Source organism: Hylobates moloch, unplaced genomic scaffold, assembly GCF_009828535.3.
Source record: "Hylobates moloch isolate HMO894 unplaced genomic scaffold, HMol_V3 SCAFFOLD_8, whole genome shotgun sequence".
Taxonomy (NCBI): Eukaryota; Metazoa; Chordata; class Mammalia; order Primates; family Hylobatidae; genus Hylobates; species Hylobates moloch.
The window spans coordinates 46,482,922-46,507,113 of record NW_026652283.1 but is presented as its reverse complement, the minus strand read 5'-3'; the positions used below and the strand labels follow the sequence as shown (position 1 = coordinate 46,507,113).

General features: G+C 45.8%; 1 protein-coding gene across 5 annotated transcripts in view; it reads right to left on the bottom strand.

The window, feature by feature from the left end:
• NASP (nuclear autoantigenic sperm protein) overlaps positions 1-13,511 on the bottom strand; it is a 35,226-nt gene extending 21,715 nt beyond the window's left edge. For 3 of the 5 annotated variants that reach the window (XM_032160696.2, XM_058443128.1, XM_032160698.2), the window contains exons 1-2: positions 13,336-13,471; positions 6,137-6,184 (exon numbers count right to left, since the gene is read on the bottom strand). In XM_032160696.2, coding sequence (XP_032016587.1) covers positions 6,137-6,176 — 40 coding nt within the window. In that variant the 5' untranslated portion in view covers positions 6,177-6,184; positions 13,336-13,471. Of the gene's footprint in view, positions 1-6,136; positions 6,185-12,329; positions 12,390-13,335 lie in introns of those variants that run through there. The other 2 variants (XM_032160697.2, XM_058443127.1) reach the window with 2 other exon arrangements.
• Between the last annotated feature and the right edge of the window lie 10,681 nt (positions 13,512-24,192).

Sequence of the window (24,192 nt, the reverse complement as noted above, 5' to 3'; positions counted from 1 at the left end):
CCACCACACCCAGCTAATTTTTGTATTTCTAGTAGAGACGGTTTCACCATGTTGGCCAGGCTGGTCTCAAAACTCCTGACCTCAAGTGATCCGCTGCCTTGGCCTCCCAAAGTGCTGGGATTACAGGCGTGAGCCACCACGCCCAGCCAACAAGTGGTAATTTCTTTTTTTCTTTTTTTTTTGAGACAGCATCTCACTCTATTGGCCAGGCTGGAGTACAGTAGTGCGATCTCTGCTCACTGCAACCTCTGCCTCCCAGGTTCAAGCGGTTCTCCTGCCTCAGCCACTTTGAGTAGCAGGGATTATAGGCACATGCCACCATGCCCAGCTAATTTTTGTATTTTTACTAGAGACAGTTTTACCATGTTTGCCAAACTGGTCTCAAACTCCTGAACTCAAGTGATCCTCCCGCCTCAGCCTCCCAAAGTACTGGGATGCAGGCGTGAGCCACTGCACTTGACCAACAAGTGGTAATTTCTTAAAGTTTAGTTGTACTGTATGATCTGAAAACACTGATGAACTTCTCTCATACTGGTACATTAAAAACCAGTCTATCTTGTATTCTAGATCTACTTATGAACGATTACATAAACCCAAGGTCACAGCAGCAGTACTCACAATAAAAAGGAAATTCTGACACACCACAACATGGATGAACGTTAAGAACACTATGCTAAGTGAAATAAGCCAGTCACAAAAAGGTAAATATTCTATTATTCCATTTATATGAGGTACCTAAAGTAGCCAAATTCAGAGACAGAAGGCAGAATGGTGGTTGCCAGGGGCTAGGGGAGACAGAAAGAGGGAGTTGTTTACTGGGTAATAGTTTCAGATTTGCAAGATAAGATTGCGTATACAACAATGTGAATTTACTTAACACTACTGACTTATTTACACACTTAAAAAGATGGAAAATTTTATGTGTGTTTTACCACAACTTAAAAATCAATTTCATCAGAACAGTCAAAGTATTCAGTCTCACAACAGCAGTTGATATATAACTTATCCAAAATTTTTATTTTTCATGTGAAAGCTCACATTCTATCACTAGCACCCAATACTGTCAGTTATTTCCCTTAAAGTGACAGGCTCACTGTATTCTTTTTGGAGAAAACATCTGCTAAGTATCAAGTCTAAATAAAAGTTTGTCTGTTGGTCATTCTTTCAAAAATAAAACTTTCGAATAAAACATTCTGTCAAATAAAAGCCAGTAAAGTTACATGAAAAAAGTAGCTCAATCAACTCTTAATTAAAATCACACAAAGGGTTTTCATAAAGAAAACCATTGTACCTACTTTTGATATGCTGAAGTACTCCATCCATAATTCCTATTTTGCCAGGTTACCTTAAAACCATGTAGTCAAGGACTGAGAATTAATAAACTTAAGTTTGTAATGCTTTATCATGGACATTTTCTAAGTGAAGGTGATAGTGAAGAACACAAGAATTGCTAGTGCTATTTGTTGCCACTGCCTTGATTTATGTTAAGGTAACAGCAGGTTTATCCACCATTACTTTTACACGATCACTGCCAGTGGTCAAAAACGCAGTCTTGCTGTTACAAAAACAGTTTTGATCTTACATTATCCCTGAAAGAGTACTGGAGACCCCAAAGGTATACAAGAAAAAAACTTTGAGAACTGCTGAATAAGAGCATGAACAGGCATTCAAAAGGAGAGAATATATGGGTACAGATTTATGGCCCAGTGTTAAGAAATTTCTCTTCGTATTGTTTATTCAGTGAACAAACAAAAATCTAGAACCAAACATAAAACAAAGGAAAATCATCAGGTAAAAGCAAGATGAGGGGTATGGTGTTGAATGTTTAAGAATATATAAAGAAAAATTGATCAGCTGGGTACAGTGGCTCATGCCTATAAATGCAACAACTCAGGAGGCTGAGGAGGGAGCATCATATTGAGGCCAGGAGTTCAAGACCTGCGTGAGCAACATAATAAGACCCTGTCTCTAAAACACACACACACAAAACTTAGTCTGGGAGGCTAAGGCAGAAGTATCTCTTGAGCCCAGGAGTTTGAGGCTGCACCAAGCCAGGATCAGGACCCAGCTGAGTGGCTGAGCAATACCCTGACTCAAGGGGGAAAAAAAAGAAGGAAAGATTAAGCAGTTCCGCAGAATGGAAAAACAACTTGACCAGAGAAATGCGGTGTAACTGACAATCAAAACTAAAAACTCACTTCGGGTCAGAGGTTATAAATTTAAGGTGAGACTAATAATGTGTTTTCCAACTATCCTTCATGTTTCTCTCAGAATCAGAATACTCTGGTCCTCTAAAAATCAAATGCTTATGCCAAGCATAGTGGCTCACACCTGTAATCCCAGCACTTCAGGTGGCTGAGGTGAGAAGACGGCTTGAGCACCAGCCTGGGCAACATGACGAAACCTCATCTCTAAAAACAAAATACAAAAATTAGCCAGGCATGGTGGCACACATCTGTGGTCCTAGCTACCCAAGAGGCTAAGGCAGGAGGATCACCTGAGCCCAGGAAAGGTCAAGGCTGCAGTGAGCCACGATCGCACTACTGTACTCCAACCTGGGCGATGGAGTTTAATACTGATGATTACATATCAAGCACTGTGTTTTGGGCAGCCTAGCTACATTTAGTCAGTGCAGAAACTTAAATACCATGGTACATCCTATGAGTAATCCCCTTGAAAGTATTGTGTTGGCCGGGCGCGGTGTCTCACGCTTGTAATCCCAGCACTTTGGGAGGCCGAGGCGGGCGGATCACGAGGTCAGGAGATCCAGACCACGGTGAAACCCCATCTCTACTAAAAATACAAAAAAAAAAAATTAGCCAGGCGTGGTGGCGGGCGCCTGTAGTCCCAGCTACTCGGAGAGGCTGAGGCAGGAGAATGGCGTGAACCTGGGAGGCGGAGCTTGCAGTGAGCCGAGATTGCGCCACTGCACTCCAGCCTGGGCAACAGAGCGAGACTCCGCCTCAAAAAAAAAAAAAAAAGAAGTATTGTGTTTAGGATCAATCCTAAACAGTATTCAGTATTCATACCACCCAAATACCAGATTAACTCACAAGATATTTTGCTTTGTTTTTTTGAGAGTTTCGCTTGTCACCCAGGCTGGAGTGCAGTAGTGTGATCTTGGCTGACTGCAACTTCCACCTCCCGGGTTCAAGTGATTCTTCTGCCTCAGCCTCCCAAGTAGCTGGAATTACAGGCGCTCGCCACCACGACCGGCTAATTTTTGTATCTTTTTTAGTAGAGATGGGGTTTCACCATGTTGGCCAGGCTGATCTTGAACTCCTGACCTCAGGTGATTCACCCACCTCAGCCTCCCCAAGTGCTGAGATTACAGGCGTGAGCCACCACGCCTAGCCCTATTTTTGTTCTTTCCTTTTTTTTTTTTTTTTTTTGTAGACAGGGTCTTACTCTTGTCACCCAGACTAGAGTGCAGTGGCAGGATCATAGCTCACCATAAGCTCAACTTCCTGGGCTTCCGCAATCCTCCTACCTCAGCCTCCCCAGTATCTGGGACCACGCGCAAGTGCCACAATGAACAGCTAATTAAAAAAAAATTTTTTTTTTTTTTTAGAGATGGTGTCTTGCCATGTTGCCCAGGCTGGTCTCGAACTCCTGGGGTCATGTGATCCTCTCAGAGATGGAGGTCTTGCTTGGCCTCTCAAAGTGCTGGGATTACTGGTGTAAGGTACCACACCCAGCCAAGCAGTATTTCCTAAGACTTATTTTAACCCTTTTCCTGTTTAAGAGAAAAAAAAAAAAAAAAAAGTACAGCTCACTGCCAGCACTCATTCAATTTTACATAAACATGTTCTTTGAAGCTGAAGCAAATCTGACTTTCAGAGTGAAAATAAAAATATAAAACTGTTCTTGGAGTTTTTTTTTTTTCTTTTGGAGACAGTCTCACTCTGTCACCCAGTCTGGAGTGCAGTGGCACAATCTGGGCTCAACGCAACCTCCACCTCCCAGGTTCAAGTGATTCTCCTGCCTCAGCCTCCCGAGTAGCTGGGATTATAGGCGCCCGCCACCACACTCAGCTAATTTTTGTATTTTTAGTAGAGACAGGGTTTCACCATGTTGGCCAGGCTGGTCTTGAACTCCTGACCTCAAGTGATCAGCCCACTTCAGCCTCCCAAAGTGCTGGGATTACAGACATGAGCCACCGTGCCTGGCCAGAGTTATTTCTAAACACAACTAACATCAGAATTGTCTATTTCATAAAAATTGGATTCATCAAATGAATCTCTGACCAACAACCATTTGAGAATGATGTTAACATCATACATAGGAATGCTACATTTTCTAGGATTTGACATTTACAGCAATCGAGAATTACCATATTTTGTAAATGGAAATACCATTACTAAAGAGTGCTATAAATAGAATGATGTCTTTTTATCCAAAATCTATATATTAGAGTGATATGAAAATAAAGGGGAGCTATTTCATGGCAGTTTTCACTGGGTAAAATGCTGCAGCCCTGAGCACCACCAGCAAGTATTCTCAGGGCAAATGGGAAAAGGGTTAAATAACCAAGATGACAACAGGATTTCAAACATGAAAAACATAAAACCCTATGGACACTTAAAAAATGTATTTGTGGCCGGGCGCGGTGGCTCATGCCTGTAATCCCAGCACTTTGGGAGGCCAAGACAGGCAGATCACCCAGGAGTTCAAGACCAGCCTGACCAACATGGCGAAACCCTGTCTCTACTAAAAATATAAAAATTAGCCAGGCATGGTGGTGGGTGCCTGTAATCCCAACTACTTGGGAGGCTGAGGCAGGAGAATCGCTTGAACCCGGGAGGCGGAGGTTGCAGTGAGCCAAGATCGTGCCATTGCACTCCAGCCTGGGTGACAGAGTGAGACTCCATCTCCAAAAACAAACAAAATATTTGTAAGATATTCTAACAGTAGTTAATTCTCAATCTTATCAGAAAGCTTTTCCATAACACATGAACCCAAATTTTATCTCAAGCTCAACAAATAAAATCAGCTGGGCATGGTAGATCAGGTTGGTAATCCCAACACAGGGAAGCCAAGGCAGGGGGATTGCTTGAGCCCAAGTTGGAGACCAGCCTGGCCAACAAAGCAAGATTCCTCTTCAAAAAATGTAATTCGGGTGGGCACAGTGGCTCACGCCTGTAATCCCAACACTTTGGGAGGCCAAGGCGGGCAGATCACCTGAGGTAGGGAGTTCAAGACCAACCTGGCCAACATGGTGAAACCCCATCTCTACTAAAAATACAAAAATTAGCCGGGCGTAGTGGCACCCGCCTGTAATCGCAGCTACTTGTGAGACTGAGGCAGGAGAATTGCTTGAACCCAGGAGGCAGATGTTGCAGTGAGCCAAGATTGTGCCACTGCACTCCAGCCTGGGCTACACGAGTAAAACTCAGTCTCAAAAATAAATAAAAGAATTAGCCAGATGTGGTGGTGCATGCCTGTAGTCCCAGCTACTCAGAAGGCTAAGGCAGAAGAATCCCTTTAGCCCGGGAGTTCAAGGTGGTGGTGAGCTACGATAACATCACTGTACTCCACCTTAGGCAACAGAGCAAGACCCTGTCTCTAAAAAATGAAACAAGAAATCTCCAGGGATGTAACCTAGCATCTACCTTTTGGGTAAGCTTTTTAGTTAATTATTATGCCCACCTCTGATTAAGAAACATAGTCACTGCGGGTGTAGATCTGAGATAAAGAAAAACAAACAAAAAACCATAGTCGTATCAAGATGGAAAAGTTACAGGGGGAGGAGGTGAGACGGGCCTGGTAGTTCACACCTATAATTCTATACTTTGAAAGGTTTAGGCAGGGAGGATTGCTTGAGGCTAGGAGTTTGAGATCAGCCTTGGCAACATAGCAAGACCCCATCTCTCCAAAAAATTTACAAATGAGCCAAGTGTAGTGGCATGTGCCTATAGTCCTAGCTACTCAGGAGGTTGAAGTGGGAGGATTGCTTGAGCCCAGGAGTTCAAGGTTGTAGTGAGCCCTGATTGCACACTGCACTTCAGCCTGAGCAACAAAGCGACACCTTGCCTCTATCAAAAATTAATTAAAAAATAAAAATAACTTTAAAGTTATATTGCTCTTAGTTTATGTTCCTGATATGAATCTACCTGTACCATGTAAATAATCTTACCTCTCCACTTTATCTGTAGATGTAGAAGGAGCAGGAACATCTTCAATTCTGTAATAAAAAATTAAAGGGGAAAAAATGTAAAACTGGAAGCAATTATTAAGCCTGAAAATAAAATAAATTCAGAAAAATATAAAGGAATAAAAGAGCTGTCATTTATTAAATACTCAAGTATTATTTACTTACGTTATCAAATTTAATTCATTTAATTCTTACTCAAATATCCAGGGCTGAAAATAAGTGGCAACTTCACAGCTATAACCACAAGGATGAGGAACAACTTAAAGGGCAGTGCTTTCAGCTACAGGTTATAAGCTATCTGGGCCATTTGCCTAGAATCTTGAAATGGTCTTGGATCCTTATCTACAAACTCCGTCACAGCCAGTCATTTATATCAAATAGCTTTATTAAGAGGTCATTCTGACCAAATGGTCTAGCGCAGAGCCTCTCAAACTACCTGTGGTTAAGGGACTAGGTCTTTTATTTCCAGTCTGTAACACACAGGTTTTTTAAATACAATGTCAGGGAGATACCACAGCGAGACTCTGTCTCAAAAAAAAAAAAAAAAAAAAAAGTTACACTATGACTGCAACATAAGACTGAATTGAATACCATTAAAAGCAAGGAACCAGTAAAAACACTATTAAATAACACTGTAAAGCATTTATCAGTGATAAATTTCTTTTTTTTTTTTGAGACGGAGTCTCGCTCTGTCGCCCAGGCTGGAGTGCCCTAGCGCGATCTCCGCTCACTGCAAGCTCCGCCTCCCGGGTTCACGCCGTTCTCCTGCCTCCGCCTCTGGAGTAGCTGGGACTACAGGCAGCCGCCACCATGCCCAGCTAATTTTTTTGTATTTTTAGTAGAGACAGGGTTTCACCGTGTTAGCCAGGATGGTCTCAATCTCCTGACCTCGTGATCCACCTGCCTCGGCCCCCCAAAGTGCTGGGATTACAGGCGTGAGCCACCGCGCCCGGCCAATAAATTTATTTCTATTCTTTCTTAGCACAAGCCTAGACAAACAGAAAAGAGGCTGAACTAAGGCAGTACTTGTACAGTTGGAAAAAAAAAGATGAATTAAAGCAGTGTTTCTCAAATTTTAGTCTGTATGCAAACCATTTGGAGGAACTGTTAAAACAGTTTGAGCTCCACCCCCTACAGTTTCTGAGTCAGAGGGTTTGAGGTAAGGTTCAAGAATCTGCATTTCTAACAACTGCCCAGGTGACACACTGCTGGTTTCTAGAACCATGCTCTGAGGACTACTGGATCAGAACAAAAATTATAAACGGATGTTCATGTCCTATCTGGGCAATAGATATGTCTGATCCAGTTTTGTTTTGTTTTTGAGACAGCCTTTCTCTGTTGCCCAGGCTGGAGTGCAGTGATACCATCTCAGCTCCCTGCAGCCTCTGCCTCCCGGGTTCAAGCAATTCTCCTGCCTCAGCCTCCCAAGTAGCTGGGATTATAGGCGCCCACCACCACGCCCAGCTAATTTTTCTCTTTTTACCAGAGATCGGGTTTCACCATGTTAGCCAGGCTGGTCTCGAACTCCTGACCTTAAGTGATTCTCCCACCTCGACCTCCCAAAGTGCTGAGATTACAGGTGTGAGCCACTGCGCCAGGCCTGATCCAGTTATTTTTTAAAATGTTAATTCTACTGGGCCGGGCGCGGTGGCTCACGCTTGTAATCCCAGCACTTTGGGAGGCCGAGGCGGGCGGATCACAAGGTCAGGAGATCAAGACCACCGTGAAACCCCGTCTCTACTAAAAATACAAAAAAAAATTAGCCGGGCGTGGTGGCGGGCGCCTGTAGTCCCAGCTACTCGGAGAGGCTGAGGCAGGAGAATGGCGTGAACCCGGAAGGCGGAGCTTGCAGTGAGCCGAGATTGCGCCACTGCACTCCAGCCTGGGTGACAGAGCAAGACTCCGTCTCAAAAAAAAAAAAGTTAATTCTAATAGTCACTACATTTACAACTATGAAGCTATGGCTTCATAGTTTTATGACGTTCATTATGAATTTTTAGAATGAGCATGAATCCAGAGAAGTACTAGAGGAAATGACAGGGAAATTACTTGGTAATTTGTTTGGAGAAGGCCGTTTTAAATCCAGAAACCAGACTGGGTGCAGTGGCTCTCTCCTGTAATCCCAACACTTTGTAAGGCCGAGGTAGGTGGACTGCTTGAGCTCAGGGGTTCAAAAACCAACCTGGGCAACATAGCGAGACCTGTCTCTACCAAAAATAAAATGAGATGGGTATGGTGGTACATGCCTGTAGTCCCAGCTACTCCAGAGACTGACATGGGAAGATTGCTTAAGCCCAGGAGATAGAGGCTGCAGTGAGCTATGATCATACCACTATATTCCAGCCTGGGTGACAGAGTAAGACCCTGTTTCAAATAAACAAACAAACAAACCAGAAACCATAGGATAGTGATAGATTCTACTCCATCTAATTCATTTCACAAAAGGTTAACTTAGCAAATATACGTAGAATCTTAGTCAACGGGATAAAAAAGCCCAATGGAATAGATTAATGGATTTAATATAAACATTCACAAAAAATAAAACAAACACTTGACCACCTGCTACTTTTTTTTTTTTTTGAGACAGAGTCTCGCACTGTTGCCCAGGCTGGAGTGCAGTGGCGGGATCTCGGCTTACTGCAAGCTCCGCCTCCCGGGTTCACGCCATTCTCCTGCCTCAGCCTCTCAAGTAGCTGGGACTACAGGCGCCCACCACCACGCCCAGCTGATTTTTTTGTATTTTTTTGTAGAGATGGGTTTCACCGTGTTAGCCAGGATGGTCTCGATCTCCTGACCTCGTGATCCGCCCACCTCAGCCTCCCAAAGTGCTGGATTACAGGTGTGAGCCACCGCGCCCGGCCACTCATTCTTAAGAGAAACAAAAAAACTATACTTAGAAAGTATGTTTTATCCATCAAATAGTCAAAGATGAGGTTAAGGAGAAATTGTGCTCCCATACATTGCTAACAGAAATTCAAGGCTAGGCAGGGTGGCCTCCTTCTGCACTTTGGAAGGCAGAAGAACTGTTTGAGGCTAGGAGTTCAAGACCAGGCTAGGCAGCAAAATGAGACCCCTTCTCTAGTTCAAAAAATTAATTTTAAAAAAAGAAGTGTAGGCTGGGCACGGTGGCTCACGCCTATAATCCCAGAACTTTGGGAGGCCAAGGTGAGTGGATCACCTGAAGTCAGGAGTTCGAGATCAGCCTGGCCAACATGGTGAAACCTCATTTCTACTAAAAATACAAAAATTAGCCAGGTGTGGTGGCGGGCGCCTGTAATCCCAACTACTCGGGAGGCTGAGGCAGAATTGCTTGAACCCTGGAGGTGGAGGCTGCGGTGAGCCTAGATCGTGCCAGTGCACTCAAGTCTGGGCAACGGAGCGAGACGCTGTATGACTATAGTCAAGCACAACCACGCCTGGCTAATTTTTGTATTTTTAGTAGAGACAGGGTTTTGCCACGTCAGCAAGGCTGGTCTCGAACTCCTGGCTTCAAGTGATCCGCAGGTGTTGGCTTCCCACATTGTTGGGATTACCACGTGAGCCACACCACCTGGCCTTTTTGTTTTTTTGAGATGGAGTCTTGCTCTGAGGCTAGAGTGCAGTGGCACAATCTCGACTCACTGCAACCTCCGCCTCCCAGTTTCAAGCGATTACAGGCCCCCGCTACCATGCTCGGCTAATTTTTGTAAACTGTAGTCTCAGCTCCTTGGGAGGCTGATGCACAAGAATCGCTTGTGCAGGGGAGGCGAAGTTGCAGTAAGCCAAGATCGGGCCAATACACTCCAGCTTGGGCAAGAGAACAAGACTCTTTCTCCAAAAAATTAATTAATTAATTAATTAATTATATATATAAGAAAAAACTCAAGACAAACCTCATAGCCTAGAAATGTTGAATTAATAAAATGTATGTAATCAATGCATAAAAGACATGTAGGTACTAGTCTTCTTTACTACCATAAAATACACACAAATTATAAAAAGCTAAAATTCATCAAAACACAGACCATACATGGCACCATCCACAGTTGAGATATGTAAATGAACAAAGATGCAGTATTAAATCATAACTGCAGCCAGGCACAGTGGCTCATGCCAAGATGGGCGGATCACCTGAGGTCAGGAGTTCGAGATCACCCTGGCCAACATGGCAAAACCCCAAAAAATTAGCCAGGTGTGGTGGTATGCACCTGCAGTCCCAGCTACTTGGGAGGCTGACGCAGGAGAATTGCTTGAACCCGGGGGGGGGGGGGAGGCAGAGGTTGCAGTGAGCAGAGATTGTGCCACTGCACTCCAGCCTGGGTGACAAAACTCCCTCTCAAAAAAAAACAAAAAACTAAGAACTAGTTAGAAAGCTAAGAATGACAGGATTAATTTAGCATTTAGATATACATTGCCTTAAACAATACTGTTTTAATGGCATGAGGGGACAAAAGCCAACCTAAGACTTTTTGCAGACGACAAAACTGTGGTCCAGTATCACTACTGAAGCAATGAAGCTGGTATCAAAGCCAATTCTAAGCCAGGCGAGGTGATGCATGCCTGTAGTCCCAGCTACCCAGAGGGCCAAGGTGGAAGGATTGCTTGAGACTAGGAGTTGGGAATCTAGCCTGGGCAACATAGTAAGACCCTCATCTCCTAAATTTAAAAAACCTGAACTGAGGTTTATTTCTCATTCCATTTTTTTTCTTTCTACTGGTTTGGAAGTTATATTTATTCTTTCAATGGTTATCCTCGAATTATAATGTACATTCTTACCTAAAGTCTAAATTCAAGTCATTTTCTTTATCCTACCCTTAAACATGAGGACCTTATAAACTTTACCTCTAAGTGTCCCCACTAACTTACTTAACTGAGACACACTGCTTTCATGTTCTCTCACACTAATTAGATGGGGAAACGAAGGAATGAAAATGAAAATGAAAATACTAGCCAGGCTTGGTGGCTCACGCCGGTAATCTCAGCACTTTGAGATGCCCAGGTGGGTGGATCCCTTGAGCCTAGGAGTTGGGAGACCAGCTTGGGCAACATGGCGGAAACAGTCTTTACAAAATAAATACTAGAATCAGCTGGGCCTTGTGGTGTGCGCCTGTAGTCCCAGCTACTCGGGAGGCCGAGGCGGAACGATCACTTGAGCCCAGGAGGTAGGGGTTGCAGTGGGCCAAGATGGCATCACTGCACTCCAGTCTGGGTGACAGAGACCCTGCCCACCCCCCCACCACACACACACACACCCAGCACATATAATTGCTCAGTTTTAGCTTTCAATTTATGGTGTGAGGAACTACTTAAATGGTTTGCTTTCTTCTAGCCACATATACATAAACTTTCTCTATGTATAACCAGCCAGGAAACTAAGTTCACTAATGACCTAACTCTGACTAGACACAGGTGACCTGCAAGAGGTATTTGTTGCATACTTTTATCTCAAAAAACAAAAACAACACCTGGCCCTGCGCCGTGGCTCACGCCTGTAACCTCAACACTATGGGAGGCCAAGGCGGGAGGATTGCTTGAGCCCAAGAGTCTGAGACCAACCTGGGCAACATCAAGACCCTGTATCTACAAAAAATTGGCCAGGTGTGGTGTGGCATGCGACTGTAGTCCCAAGCTACTAGGGAAGATCACTTGTGCCCTGGAGTTCGAGGTTGCAGTGAGCTATGATCACAACACTGCACTCTAGCCTGGATGTGAGAGTCAGACCCTGTCTGCAAAAACAAAACAAAAACACACAGCTGTCAGTGAAATACTGACTGCTAGAGCTGTCTAGGAAACATTATAAAAAAAAGCTCTTTTTATAATAGCTACAGCACGACTCCCAAGCCCAATCTATACTGCTCATATCGAATCAATGGGGAAAGAGGCAGGTAATGGGAGTTTGAAATTAAAATTATATTTCCCGGGAGTTCCCAAATGATTCTCAGGGTGACTTGAGAACCACTGCTCTACAAGAACGCAGAGAAAACAAAAGGTGGTAAGCAGAGATATAAGTAAATCTCTAACTATAAACTAAGACATAATCACGACAGTGTAAGCCTACAGAATATCAATTTAAAAAACTTCACAGCAACCATTCCTTTTACAGAGAAGGCAGCTAACCTCTAAAGCGCACAAGATTAGAAAAAAAATAGAACCAGATCCCTAAAAAAATAAGGCAACATTGGGAAATCAGACCTACTGTATGGGAAACAGCACTTGTTTCCTTGAACTCATGTAGTGTTTCCCTCCACTGTTCAAAAAATAGATTACGCCTGAGTGGCACTGTGCCGCTTTCAAAGCAATCCTATCTTGTTTCCCTCCAGTCCTTCTCCACTTCGTGCATACTACTGCCGATTCACCTAGCAACCGAACAGTGCTGGTGAGAGCTCCAGACAGCGCTTCCTGAAGACGCTTTGCGTCTGGATGATGTTCCCCCCAAACAGGCAACACCTCCAAAGTCTAAAGAACGACAATCCTCCCCACCACAGGCAGGGGCTCACGCAGTCGGGGGGAGCGATAACTATCTCCCAGCACAAGACGTGAGCGAGGTGTGGGGGGGGGGAACTAGCCTCGCCGGCCCCACCGAGTCCAAAGCTCCTGCTGGAGCCGCAGCGGCCCCAAACAATGGAGTTTTCCCGCCTCCTCAAGGCCCCGCCCCCTGCTCCAGAGCCGGCGAGGGAAGCGAACGCACGCGCGCAAAACCCCGCCCTCAGCAAGGCCCCGCCCACCCCGACCCCTCAGGTCCAGCCTCCTTCCTCGTGCAGGGTTTTTTTTTTTTCTTTTGGCGCCAAATCTCCGCTGGTTATATTCCCGGGTTATCCAGGGACTCTACCCGAGGCACACGCTGGGGACAGAAGGGGCGTGAAGGCCAACCCGCGCGCCAGGGCCCCGCCTCCCGGCCAACCGCCCCGGGCCGGGGGAGGAAGGAGAGGGGCAGGCGAAGGATACAGCCGCCGCTGCCCCCGGCAAGATGGCGGCCGCGAAAAGCGGGGCAGGGGGCGCCAGCCGACCGCCGTTACCGCTGGTGCGCGAGGCTCTCAGCAAGAGGAGGACTGCTCCAGTGACCAGGCCTTCCCGAACAGCGACAGCTGCTCCTGGGAAGGCAAGTACTCCTGCCTACCGGTCTGTCCCTTCTCCGGAGCCCCTATCCATTAGCCCTCCCCGCGGACTGGCCAGTGCCTCAAGCTTTCCACAGTCCCGCTTACTTGTCGGCAGAAACCAGCTCCGCGGCGACGGCGGCAGTGGCTGTGGACTCCGTGGCCATCGTTCCCCTGAGGTGGCGAACCAGCGAACGGAATAGAGCCTGCGAGAAAAACAGGCAATTTGGAACGCCAGAGACTCACTCAGGGACAGAAAATGGCAGATTGGAGACCCCGCGCGGCTGGGGCCCTCTTATATACGAGGACCCTTCGCCCCGCCCATCCACTTCCGGATCCTCCCCCTCGGGTTTAAAGGGCCAGGACTCAACACCCCCCCCCCCCCCCCCCCCACTCCGTCTCCCGCCGGCCTACCACTATCTAGACACCTCCTGCCCTCTCCATATGGCTCCGCGGGATTGTTTCCCTCCCTAGCCCTTCTTCTCCGATAAACAGCAACTTCCTGCTTATGCAGCAAGTCACATAAGAAGAACTGGAATCTTGACACTACAACTCCTGACAGGACGCCCCTGCAGCATCCAGAGATAGGGAAGCCAGTGCTGCTCTGCATGTTCAGGGCGAGTAGCCGAGAGTCTCCTTCCGGCCTGGATACTGAGGAAGGTGACTTAGACTTTCTCTCAGTCCTCTGAGTCTAACGGACGGACACGCAAGAGCGGAGGACGGGTACAAGCAGCAGCGACTAGAACTGATCTGGGTGAGATCTGGGCCTCAGCAACAACTGACGCAAGAAGATTTTGTTCTAGGATTGGCTACAGCTGAAACTACCGCGGGAGGCAGCTGGCTCCTCCCTCTGAACCCGCCCCCTTTGGCTGGCCCAATCCGCTGATGCCATCCTCTTAGGCCCTGCCCAGACTCCAAATCTACCAGGTTTAATACTCCCAGCGCTTTTTGTCCACTCCTGGCTATGATTTGCTGTTTTACTACTACTTGTGGGGGTACTGTGATTAGACGCTTTAAAGCGATTAGCTATCTTGTTTAATATTAACAATGCTACTAGTGAGATCAGTGTTAGTCTATTTCTTAGAAAAATAAGCCAAGGGGCCGGGCGCGGTGGCTCACGCCTGTAATCCCAGCACTTTGGAAGGCCTAGGCTGGTGGATCACGAGGTCAGGAGTTCAAGACCAGCCTGGCCAAGATGGTGAAACCCCGCCTCTACTAAAAAATACAAAAATTAGCCGGGCGTGTTGGCGAGCGCCTGTAATCCCAGCTACTCGGGAGGCTGAGGTAGGAGAATACTAGAACCCGGGAGGCAGAGGTTGCAGTGAGCCGAGAGCTCGCCACTGCACTCCAGCCTGGGCAACAGAGCGAGACTCCGTCTCAAAAATAAATAAATAAATAGGCCAAGGTTCCAACCTGGTCAACATGGTGAAACCCCGTCTGTACTAAAAATACGAAAATTAGCCAGGCATGGTGGCAGGCTCCTGTAATCCCAGGTACTCGGGAGGCTAAGGCAGGAGAATCACTTGAACCCGGGAGGCAGAGGTTGCAGTGAGCTGAGATCTCGCCACTGCACTCCAGCCTGGGCAACAGAGCGAGACTCCGTCTCAAAAAGAAAAAAAAAAAAAAAGAGGAAGCTGTGACTTGTTCAGAAAGTTGCAAGACAAATCGGTTATGGAAAGCAGTGTGCTTCATTTCCTGCAAATGGCTGAATGAAAAATAAGTGGCAGGCTAAAAAGCTGCACTTCCTCACACCTGGAGCATCATCCATTCCTTTTCACCATGGCCCAGTCTCCGCTGATCAGAGTAGGGGTTTTATTTCCCTTTAGGTTCCAGCATATTGGGAAAGATTCCTGGAGAGGATTCTTATTCCAATCTGTCAAGGCTCGAAGAGGTTGAAATCTTGGGGGCTAGAGAGCTGGACGTGAAAAATGCCAATTCCTAAAGCAAACATACATGGGCTCTTCCATTATTAGCTAGGTGACGTGAGCCAGGTCACGTAACCCGGATTGTAATCGAGTAGCTGGGATTAAGGTTAAGTGTGAAATGAGGACATATTAGTAGCTACCGCTTAAGGACATTGTGAGAATTACAGGTAATTAGCACTGTGTAGAATTCACGCTAAGCACTCATTGAATGGCTACCACAGTCTGATGACGTGGTAAATGGAGGGTGTCGGGAGGAGAGATCTCTCCAAAGTCCTTGCAGCCAGGGCTAGGGCCTGAGAAAACCTCTGCAATTACTAGTGTGACCGATTCATCCATTAAATTAATATTCACTGAGCAACTATGAAGTACAAGACTTTGTACTAGTTTCAGGGGACAAAAGATATGGACTCTACCTTTGAGGAACTCAGAGAAATATCTTTTAAAATATATTTTAGGCTGGGCGTGGTGGCAGGTGCCTGTAATCTCAGCACTTTGGGAGGCTGAGGCAGGCGGATCACTTAAGGTCAGGAGTTCGAGACCAGCTTAGCCAACATAGTGAAACACCATCTCTACTAAAAATACAAAAATTAGCCGAGAGTGGAGGCAGGCTCCTGTAATCCCAGCTACTTGGGAGGCTGAGGCAAGAGAACCGCTTGAACCCAGGAGTTGGAGGTTGCAGTGAGCTAAGATTGCACTATTACACTCCAGCCTGGATGACAGTGAGACTCCATCTCAAAAAAAATAAATAGCTGGGTGCAGGCCGGGCACGGTGGCTCACTCCTGTAATCCCAGCACTTTGGGAGGCCGAGGCGGGCAGATCACTTGAGGTCAGGAGTTCGAGACCAGCCTGGCCAACATGGTGAAACCCCATCTCTACTAAAAATACAAAAATTAGGCAGGCATGGTGGCAGACGCCTGAAATCTCAGCTACTCGGGAGGCTGAGGCAGGAGAATCGCTTGAACCTGGAAGGCAGAGTTTGCAGTGAGCCGACATCGTGCCACTGCACTCCAGCCTGGCAACAGAGCGAGACTTCATCTCAAAAAATAAATAAATAAAATAAAATAAATAGCTGGGCGCAGTGGCTCACGCCTGTAATCCCAACACTTTGGGAGGCCAAGGCGGGTGGATCACACGGTCAGGAGATCGAGACCATCCTAGCCAACATGGTAAAAACCCGTCTCTACTAAAAATTCAAAAATTAGCCGGACATGGTGGCGGGGGCCTGTAGTCCCAGTTACTCAGGAGGCTGAGGCAGGAGAATCACTTGAACCCAGGAGGTGGAGGTTGCAGTGAGCCGAGATTGCACCACTGTACTCCAGCCTGGGTGACAGAGTGAGGCTGTCTCAAAAATAAATAAAAATAAGGCCAGGCAGGGTGGCTCACGCCTGTAATCCCAGTACTTTGAGAGGCTGACGCAGGCGGATCACCTTAGGTCAGGAGTTCAAGATCAGCCTGGCCAACATGGTAAAACCCTGTCTCTACTAAAAGTACAAAAATTAGCCAGGCATGGTGGTGGGCACCTGTAATCCTAGCTACTCGGGAGGCTAAGGCAGAAGAATTGCTTGAACCTGGGAGGCAGAGGTTTCAGTGAGCCAACGTCGCGCCACTGCATTCCAGCCTGGGAGACAGAGTGAGAACCTGTCTCAAAATAAATAAATAAATAAAAATAATAATAAATGCAAAAATTAGCCTGGCTTGGTGGCGCATGCCTGTAGTCCCAGTTATTCGAGAGGCTGAGGCAGGAGAATCGCTTGAACCTAGGAGGTGGAGGTTGCAGTGAGCCGAGATTGCACCACTGCACTCCAGCCTGGGCAACAGAGTGAGACTCTGTCTCTAAAAAATAAAAATTTTAAAAAATAAGTATATTTTAAATCCATGTACTTTTTTTTTTTTTTTTGAGACAGAGTCTCACTCTGTCGCCCAGGTGGGAGTGTGCTTCATGATCTCAGCTCACTGCAATCTCCACCCCCCTGGTTCAAGTGATTATCCTGCCTCAGCCTCCCGAATAGCTGGCATTACAGGTGAGCACCACCGTGCACAGCTAATTTTTGTATTTTTGGTAGAGATGGGGTTTCACCACGTTGGCGAGGCTGGTCTTGAACTCCTGACCTCAGGTGATCCACCCACCTTGGCCTCCCAAAGTGCTGGGATTACAGGCATGAGCCACCATGCCCGGCCTGTTTTCCTCATGTAACCCCAGGAATTAAAAGTCCTCAAAGGCCAATGGTCCAAATAGGAGATTGGCAAATGAAGGATCTTGTGGGGGCTGGGTTTTCTTCTGCCTCTCTGTGGAGTTATATACGTGTTGTGTGTGACGTCTATAAAAATAGCTCTAATTAATTGGCCTAAAGGAAGATAAGCACTTGGATCAAATATTTATTAAAGGGAAGATAGGTCGGGTGTGGTGGCTCATGCCTGTAATCCCAGCACTTTGGGAAGCCAAGGTGGGCGGATCACCTGAAGTCAGGAGTTCGAGACCAGCCTGACCAACATGGACATACCCCATCTCTACTAAAAATACAAAATTAGCCAGGCTTGGTGGCCCATGCCTGTAATCCCAGCTACTTGGGAAGCTGAGGCAGGAGACTCAGTTGAACATGGGAGGTGGAGGTTGCGGTGAGCTGAGATTGTGCCATTGCACTCAAGCCTGGATAACAAGAGCGAAACTCCACCTCAAAAAAAATAAAAGGGAAGATAAAAGCTGTGGTACTTTTCGGTTCACGTGACTCTAATCTTTGAGAAATGAAAACTTAAAGATTATTGGTAAAAAGCCGATGTCATCAAAATATAAATAAGTGGACTGGGCCGGGAGCAGTGGCTCACGCCTGTAATCCCAGCACTTTGGGAGGCTGAGGTGGGCAGATTGCCTCAGCTCAGGAGTTCAAGACCAGCCTGGGCAACAGGGTGAAACTCCATCTCTACTAAAATACAAAAAATTAGCCAGGCATGGTGGCGTGCTCCTGTAGTCCCAGCTACTCAGGAGGCTGAGGCAGGAGAATTGCTTGAACCCAGGAGGCGGAGGTTGCAGTGAGTCGAGATCGTGCCACTGCACTGCATCCTGGGTGACAAAGCAAAACTTTGTCTAAAAAAAAAAAAATAGTTGGACTAAATTATGCAGGTCAGATACTAGGTTGGCTAAATGTTTTATGGTTATAAACTGCTTTTTGGTCTGTACTAAAAATACAAAAATTAGCTTGGCATTGTGGCAGTCACCTGTAGTCCCAGCTACTTGGGAGTCTGAGACACAAGAATTGCTTGAACCGTGAGACAGAGGTTGCAGTGAGCTGGAATCATGCCACTGCACTCTAGCCTGGGTAATAGAGCGAGACTCCATCTCCATCTCAAAAAAAAAATTAATCTTGCAAAGAAATTCTCTGTGTGAACATATTGACTAAATTCAAAAGGGTATTGCATGATTTTTCTGTAAATTGAGCATTGAAATAAAAGCACAATAAGGTACTCTTAAGGCACTAATCTGCTCTTTGGCAAAATTTGTAAAGGCTTATAAAAGGTTTTTTTTTTTTCTTTTTATGTTTCTGAGTCATTATTTTGGCAAAATCAATAATTTATTGTAATCTGGAATTCTATTTCAAGTGTTTCAAACCTCTAACATATTTAAAATCAAACTTCAGTTTCAAAATTGTCTTTCCTGACACCTGGCTCTTCGAATACTTCAGAAGGGCCCCTGGAGTGTCCAGAAAAGAGAGCTAAACAGGATTATTTGAAACATTTAGGTACATGGTACTGTGTTCAATCTTCTTTAGGTTACATTTTGGTGAATAATACATGTTCCAAAATTGTATGGAATTTCTAAAATTCTAATGTCTGAGTATATGCTATCAATCATAATTAAGGTTGTTAAGTTTTTGTAAACTACGGAGATAATCAAACTTCTTTGTCAATTGTGCTTCTAACTGTAACTACCCTGAACATTTTGTTGTTCACAGACAATTGTTGTTTTGTTTTAATCCTTTTCAAAACATGGTTTATAATAAGCTATAGAACTTTGACAGGTGCTCTCAAATACAGGTTTCTGATAACTTTGGAGATTGTGACATTGGAATAAAGGAAAAACGTACAGGACTCATGAAGAGCTAAAATGTTCACACATATAGGGTAAAACAAGAGTTAACTGAATGTACTCAAGAAACTGAAGCAACCTTTTTAACTTTTGCTTGGAATATTGCTGATCCTTATTTTGTTTTTCAGAGTCAAGAAAACTTACTTTGAACTATTTATGTCCTTTAATAAATTGAGTAAGTTATACTCTTTTGTTTTGTTTTGTTTTGTTTTGTTTTTTTGAGACGGAGTCTCGCTCTGTCGCCCAGGCTGGAGTGCAGTGGCGCAATCTCGGCTCACTGCAAGCTCCGCCTCCCAGGTTCACGCCATTCTCCTGCCTCAGCCTCTCCGAGTAGCTGGGACTACAGGCGCCTGCCACCACGCCCAGCTAATTTTTTGTATTTTTAGTAGAGACGGGGTTTCACCGTGGTCTCGATCTCCTGACCTCGTGATCCACCCTCCTCGGCCTCCCAAAGTGCTGGGATTACCAGCATGAGCCACCGCACCTGGCCTTTTGTTTTGTTTTTTTGTTTTTGAGACGGAGTCTCGCTCTGTCTCCCAGGCTGGAGTGCAGTGGCACGATCTCAGCTCACTGCAAGCTCCGCCTCCTGGGTTCACGCTGTTCTCCTGCCTCAGCCTCCCGAGTAGTTGGGACTACAGGCGCCCGCCACCAGGCCTGGCTATTTTTTTTGTATTTTTAGTAGAGACGGGGTTTCACTGTGTTAGCCAGGATGGTCTCAATCTCCTGACCTTGTGATCCGCCAGCCTCGGCCTCCCAAAGTGCTGGGATTACAGGCATGAGGAGTAAGGTATACTCTTGTGAACAAAATCTGGAGCATGTTTTTTGTTTCTCTCTGCCTTGTTCCTCTAGAATTTGGAAACCGTGAGTATTCTTTTTTGTTTTTTTGTTTGTTTGTTTTTTGAGATAAAGTCTCATTCTTGTCCCCCAGGCTTATCAAGGGAACCTGCCCCCAATAGTCATGTAAGTTCTTTTCTATTTTCCCTAAGTGTCGGCCAGTCTGAGAAATAAAGGGAAAGAGTACAAAAGAGAGAAATTTTAAAGCTGGGTGTCCAGGGGAGACATCACATGTCAGCAGGTTCCATGATGCCCCCCAAGCCGTAAAACCAGCAAGTTTTTATTAGTGATTTTCAAAAGGGGAGGGAGTGTACGAATAGGGTGTGGGTCACAGAGATCATGTGCTTCACAAGGTAATAGAATATCACAAGGCAAATGGAGGCAGGGCGAGATCACAGGACCACAGGACCGAGGCAAAATTAAAATTGCTAATGAAGTTTTGGCACGCATTGTCATTGATAACATCAGGAGACTGGGTTTGAGAGCAGACAACCAATCTGACCAAAATTTATTAGGCGGGAATTTCCTTGTCCTAATAAGCCTGGGAGCACTATGGGAGACTGGGGCTTATTTCATCCCTACAGCTTCAACCAGAAAAGACAGCCGCCCCCCGAAGCAGCCATGTCAGAGGCCTACCCTCAGGGACGCATTCTCTTTCTCAGGGATGTTCCTTGCTGAGAAAAAGAATTCAGTGATATTTCTCCCATTTGCTTTTGAAAGAAGAGAAATGTGGCTCTGTTCTGCCCAGCTCGCATGCGGTCAGAGTTTAAGGTTATCTCTCTTGTTCTCTGAACATTGCTGTTATCCTGTTCTTTTTTCAAGGTGCCCAGATTTCATATTGTTCAAACACACATGCTCTACAAACAATTTGTGCAGTTAACGCAATCATCACAGGGTCCTGAGGCAACATACATCCTCCTCAGCTTACGAAGATGACAGAATTAAGAGATTAAAGACAGGCATAGGAAATCACAAGGGTATTGATTGGGGAAGTGATAAGTGTCCATGAAATCTTCACAATTTCTGTTCAGAGATTGCAGTAAAGACAGGCGTAAGAAATTATAAAAGTATTAATTTGGAGAACTAATAAATGTCACTGACTATAGTGTCTGATGGAGAAAGCCCCTGTCCCCCACCTTTTGTGATTTTGCAAGCTGGGATTCCCTAACTTCTGAATGTAAGTCGCTTGGACTCTTCATATTACTAAACCTAGGCACTGATCAGGACAGGGGGATGGAAACTCAAGGTCCAGGTCCAGCACTGCCTTGAAACCAACGGACAATTTATGTTCTTCTGCCATGGCTTCAGGTGGTCCCTCCGTTCGGGGTTCCTGACTTCCCACAACACAGGCTGGAGTGCAATGGTGCAATCTCAGCTCGCTGCAACCTCCACCCCCCCGGATTCAAGCAATTCTCTTGCCTCATCCTCCCAAGTAGCTGGGATTACAGGCACCTGCCACCACGCCCGGCTAATTTTTGTATTTTTAGTAGAGACGGCGTTTCACCATGTTGGCCAGGCTGATCTTGAACTCCTGACCTCAGGTGATCCGCCCACCTCGGCCTCCCAAAGTGCTGGAATTACAGGTGTGAGCCACCGCGCCCAGCCTCTGTGAGTATTTTTAACTTGTGGTAATATAGTTGTTTGCATCAGTGCAGTAAGAATCCATTTTCTTTTGCAACAGGATGCAACTGAAGAAACTGGTTGTTTTACCAAGGCTTTGAGTGCAAGGGTATGCTTCCCTTTAAGCAGTCAAGCTCGAGTTGCGAGCCAAAAAAATCCCCTTGGGGAGAAAACTGGCTTCATACCCGTGCCTACACAGTCCCTGTACAGGGTTCCTGACCTGTGGTCAGTAAAGAATGTCACTTTCCTTTTTTTTTTTGAGACGGAGTCTCCCTCTGTTGCCCAGACTGGAGTGCAGTGGCATGATCTTGGCTCACTGCAGCCTCTGCCTCACAGGTTCAAGCTATTCTCCTGCCTCAGCCTCCTGACTAGCTGGGACTACAGGCACGTGACACCACACCCGGCTAATAATAATAATAATTATTATTATTTTTTTTTTTGTATTTTTGGCAGAGACGGGGTTTCACCATGTTAGCCAGGATGGTCTGGATCTCCTGACCTCGTGATCCACCCGCCTCGGCCTCCCAAAGTGCTGGGATTACAGGTGTGAGCCACCACGCCCGGCCAAGAGTGTCACTTTCTAACTGGCCCAGAGTTCCAAGTTTATCTTGGGACCTTAAGAGAAGAGGATCACCTAACTCACAGGTATTTGAAGATACAAACCCATGGCTGGGCTCCGCTTTAAAAGGTCTTTTCTAAGAGTCCTTGTGGAACAGAGTTGCATCAAAGCCAATCTAAAAGGCCTATGTAGAAACAGTTATTCTTGCTGCACTTTATGCAACTAATCAGGCCAAGTATAAGACTAAAGTCTATTTTGCAAACAACTCAGTCCTATCATGATTTTGTAACAGAAATGAGAACTGGTAACAAAAGAAAAATTGAAAAATAAAAATAAAAATAAATGAGAACTGCAGAGAAAGAAATTATGTTTCAAAACGTATACATTTGTCATTAAATTCTTTTTGTTTGTTTGTTTTTTGAGACAGAGTCTTGCTCTGTCACCAGGCTGGAGTGCAGTGATGCGATCTCGGCTCACTGCCACCTCCGCCTCCAGGGTTCAAGCAATCCTCCTGCCTCAGCCTCCTGAGTAGCTGGGACTACAGGTGTGCACCACCACAGCTAATTTTTGTATTTTTAGTAGAGAGGGGGTTTCACCATGTTGGCTAGGATGGTCTCAATCTCTTGACCTCGTGATCCACCTGCCTTGGCCTCCCAAAGTCCTGGGATTACAGGCGTGAGCCACCGCACCCGACTTCATTTGTCATTAAATTCTAAACTAATTAGTTGTTTTTAAGTCTTTGCCTACATTTTAGACTAACCCTGCTTGTTCCTGTGAACCAACCAGCAATCTCCAGCTACAGCTCAGAAAGAACAAAAGGGATGGGTAATGTAGAAATCTGGATCAATATTCTAGTTCTGAGCAATTATACATCAAATCCTGCCAGGCAATGGGAATAAATAGGGTACCCATCACCTGGAGGTTTCCTTTTTGGGAAAGCAAGACCAAGGGAGCTAACCAAAGCCAAGCACCATTCACCCAAATCCTAGCGAGCATAACTATAGCCACCAGTTATCTGGGTGTGTCACAAGACAACCTTTTCCCTCCCTTGTTGGGGGAGGACTCAATTCCACAGCTTCACTTTAGCATTTGGCTTATAATGAGGAGTCCGTACAACTCCCTCCAAGACACATTTTTGTCTCAAACTCAATTCCAAGCTTTGGGTCAAAGCCCTAGGAAAGAAGACTGGATCTGAGGGATCCAGAGGCAGATGATAATGGAAGTTAAAAGGCACAGCACAGGTGAGCGTGGCTGACTCCTGCCGATTAAGCTAAGCTTTCTGTTTCATGGATAAAAGTCATGCTAGTGTCCATGGCATAAATGAAGTCTAGGGAATTCAAGGCTACTGACAGCAGGGGAGATAAGGCGTATGTGAGTTGAGTGAATAATTCCCACCCCCAGCCCCGCTAGTTAACATGGGTGAAAGCCTCTTTAACACCCATGGGTGGCATGTTGTTGCATTCGCCAGGACTCAGGGATACAAAGATGGTGGAAAGAAAGAGGAATGCCTCACTTTCCCTCCCTCACATACCCCAGGTATTTGCTAGGAAGAGAAAGGAACCGGGGCGCCTGCTTCTCCCTTTCTAGATGAGTAGCCATTCACCTTCAGTTTGTACTCCTTTTGAATGCATCTTGAACTCCTGGGACTCCTTTGAAAAAACACCTTTTTTTTTCTTTTTCCTCCCCTGTCCTTTCTTCACAAATAGGTAATTGTGTCTCCATACGACGGGACACTCCCCTCAGATACATCCTCCAAATTGAGAAAGAGTTAATTTCCCGAACCTTAAACTGGCTTAGGATTGGGCTCAGGGGAAGGGAACCCAGACGCCTGACATGCCAGCAAAAGGGTAAAAGTTTTTTTACCAACTGGACTTTTGGCCTCCCTCTCCCCATGCAAACTGGTAAAAGGCCTCAGGATTTTTCACCTGTCCTTACCCTTGTTTTG